At 48.9% G+C, this 3,578-nt stretch overlaps 1 protein-coding gene across 1 annotated transcript in view; it reads left to right on the top strand.

Moving 5' to 3' along the window:
• The window catches only part of srms (src-related kinase lacking C-terminal regulatory tyrosine and N-terminal myristylation sites), a 23,011-nt gene extending 20,966 nt beyond the window's left edge, over positions 1–2,045 (top strand). The window contains exon 8 of the mRNA XM_026154958.2: positions 483–2,045. Coding sequence (XP_026010743.2) covers positions 483–682 — 200 coding nt within the window. The 3' untranslated portion in view covers positions 683–2,045. The remainder of the gene's footprint in view (positions 1–482) is intronic.
• The last annotated feature ends 1,533 nt before the right edge of the window (positions 2,046–3,578 follow it).

The raw sequence follows: 3,578 nt of genomic DNA, 5'->3' as shown, positions 1-3,578 counted from the left end.
CGTACCGGCACACCTTCATCACGCGCCAGACTGAGCGTAGCAAAGCAAAAGTGTGTGTGTGTGTGTAAAAGTGACACACACACACACACACACACACACACACACACACACACACACACACACACACACACACACTCACTCACACACACACACACACACACACTCACTCACTCACACACACACACACACACACACACACACACACACACACACACACACACACACACACAGCTGGATAGTGCAGTGGTAACACTACACGCCTACTTTCAGCTGTAAAGTCCGGTTTTCTTCCTCGGTGGTTGGTTCTCCCTGTCCCTGCGTGGCTGCTCTGATTGGCTGTCGTGTGAGCTGTGAGCGCTCAGTAAGCTTAGGAAAGAGTCAGTTATGTGAATCACCACACTCCTTTCTGTCATTCAGAGTTTGAGTTTGGACTGAGCTCTTTTCTCCTGTGCTCGTGTTTGCCTGTCTGTCCTCTCCTCCAGGTAAAAGCAACAAGGAAGTGATGGATCTGCTAACGTCGGGCTTCCGGCTGCCCTCTCCAAGCCGCTGTCCTTCGAACATTTACCGCATCATGATGGACTGCTGGGCCATTGAGCCCTCCAAGAGACCCTCCTTCCACGCCCTGCACAGCCAGCTGGATTCCATATATGCCAAGATATATTTTAAGACCGTAGAGGTGTAGGCCGCACAGGTATCCTCCTCCTGTACTGGGAGGGAGGGGGTGAGGAAGACTTCTGCCAATTCCATCGGGACTCCTCAGAGGAATCGTGATCGACACTCGGGTTTACAGAGAGAGTGAACGGCGTGGGGGAGGCGTGGAGGTCCGCTCGTACCTGGAACGACCCGGACCCTCTTTTTAGTTTTCTACCATCGGTTTTCTAAATGAGAGTTTATTACTTCAGTGCGGTGTCGGTCTGTGCGTGCGCACTCTGGACTCACAGGTCACGACCTGAATGAATGACGTGTGTTTTGAATGCAAAGCCTTCTGGGTAAAAATATTTTGTGCAATAAGAACGCCTGCTGGGGTCTTTTAGCCACGCTAGCGGCTCGGCTCAGAGTCCGACTGCTGCCGTCACAGAGCAGCGGAGCGGTGGACTCCCACAGTCCTGATTGGTCAGAGCGGCTTCGACAGCCAACGTTAACCAGACGTCTATTTGTAACACGGGCATCGAAACATGTTTGAGACACGAAAAAGACCCAAATCTATGCAGAGAAGCAGCGACAGCCTTGCTCCTAAAAGTGTCCGCTCAGCATTGGGGTCATTAACGTGTCACATGTGATCAGACACGCCTACACAGCACCAAAACATCTGCCTGCTCGCTACGAAAGACCACAAAGCCAGCAGTCAGTGTGATTACAGTAGTGTGATTACAGCAATGCCCCAAACCTCTGAGAAAACCTGATTCACGCCACCACTTCCTCCCTGCACACGTGCAGTGAATCAGAGATGTGTTCAGGCGTCCGTGTCTTTAATGTTAAAAACTGCATACGCAGCCACACCTGCAGTCACACCTGCACACCTGTCCTCTCAGGCTGGGCCCATGCACCGCTGCCTGCTCTCTGGCTGAACTCTGTTAATCTGATGAACCCACAGGCGTGAAGTATTCTGTCTTCCCTCTCTGAAGGTTTGGACCCGCGTTACACATCGAACCTCGATGCAGCGCCGCGCGTTCATGCTCTTCTAACAGCTAGTTACAGCTCCAGTGCCTATGTTTACAACACACACACACACACACACACACACACACACACACACACACTGCAGGAGGTGGACTTAGAGACGACACCAACACACACTGACAGTGACTCAGCCACACTCAGCCACACTCTTCAGGGTGGGTGGGGGTGAGCTGTGTGGGGTTCTGCACCATTAAATTGTACAACATTATGTTGCAACCTGCAATGCAATTTAAGAACAATGCAACTTTGGTCTTTTATGCATGAGCAACAAAGCCAAGTTGAGGAAACTTGAGCCATAAACACCAAATCACACGTCCGACTTCGACCTGTGACAGCGCTGCAAATAAAGCTTTTTTTAAACACTGTGGAAACGAGTGTGTGTGCCGTCACTCATTCACATGTCACAGGGCATAACGCCGTACTGATGTGCAGCACTTCCTGAAGTGTGTGTAACCTGTTCAACAGCCTTCCCAAGCGACCGGCAGTGGGCGGGGCTCCAAACTGAGCACAGCAGAAATATCCCAAATCTAACAAACAACTTAAATCTTTTTCTTTGAATTAATCTTCTAACAACAATAAACAAAAACTGTCATGGACACGATTGTACAGAGAGTGTCGATAAAGTTTCATTATTGATGGAATTTTGCTTTAAAGCAGAAACGTGTGCAGAAGCAGCTGAAGCAGCGTTAACACACGAGCACGTGTTAGAGCCTGCACAACATCACAATCATAGTTTTAGTCTGGACACAGATGGTGGACAGCAGCCCTGACCTCTGCTGTGTGTGAGAGACAATTCAGCTGAACAGGTTTGTATTTCCCTTTCAGATATCGTAATGATAAAAACAGCCTGACAGTAAACAGCAGTTCTTGTCTTGGCCTATGATCAGACACGCCTACACAGCACCAAAACATCTGCCTGCTCGCTACGAAAGACCACAAAGCCAGCAGTCAGTGTGATTACAGTAGTGTGATTACAGTAGTGTGATTACAGCAATGCCCCAAACCTCTGAGAAAACCTGATTCACGCCAGCACTCTCCCTGCTCTGTCTCATCCCGCTGACAGGGACTAGAAAGAGAGAGCAGATTTCTCCTGTATTGGCTTCCTGTTAAATCCAGAATTCAAAATCCTGCTCCTCACATACAAGGTCTTAAATAATCCAACCCAACTGTATTTATAAAGCACCGTAAACAACAAGCTGACCAAAGTGCTTTCCAACAATAAAGCAGAGATAGCAGTTGAAAACCAAACATCAAGCAGACAAAGAAATGAATATAAACAACAATAAAATAAATACATGAATGAAAAAGAAAATAAAAATAAATCAGTATGTATATAAAATATTAAAACACGAGTAAAATAGACGATAAGATATACACCTCCTCGCCTACAGGGAGGAGGTGGATCGTCTGGCTGAGTGGTGCGACACAAACAACCTGCTGCTTAACACCGAGAAGACCAAGGAGCTCATCGTGGACTACAGGAGGAATGCTGACCCACATCCACCCATCCACATTAAGGGGACGGCTGTGGAGCGTGTGAGCAGCTTCAAGTTCCTGGGAGTACACATCTCCGAGGATCTCACCTGGACGACCAACTGCTCCAAGCTGGTCAAGAAGGCTCACCAGCGCCTCTTCTTCTTGAGGACTCTGAGGAAGAACCACCTGTCCTCAGACATCCTGGTGAACTTCTATCGCTGCACCATCGAGAGCATCCTGACCAACTGTATAACAGTCTGGTACGGGAACTGCTCTGCCTCGGACCGGAAGGCGTTGCAGAGGGTCGTGAAAACTGCCCAGCGCATCGCCGGAGCACCACTTCCTGCCATAAAGGACATCTACAGGAAGCGGTGTCTGAAAAGGGCTGGGAAAATCATCAAAGACCCCAGTCACCCATCACA

Source organism: Astatotilapia calliptera, chromosome 20 (assembly GCF_964374335.1).
Source record: "Astatotilapia calliptera chromosome 20, fAstCal68.1, whole genome shotgun sequence".
In the NCBI taxonomy this organism is placed as follows: domain Eukaryota; kingdom Metazoa; phylum Chordata; class Actinopteri; order Cichliformes; family Cichlidae; genus Astatotilapia; species Astatotilapia calliptera.
This window is presented reverse-complemented; position numbering and strand designations above follow the sequence as displayed.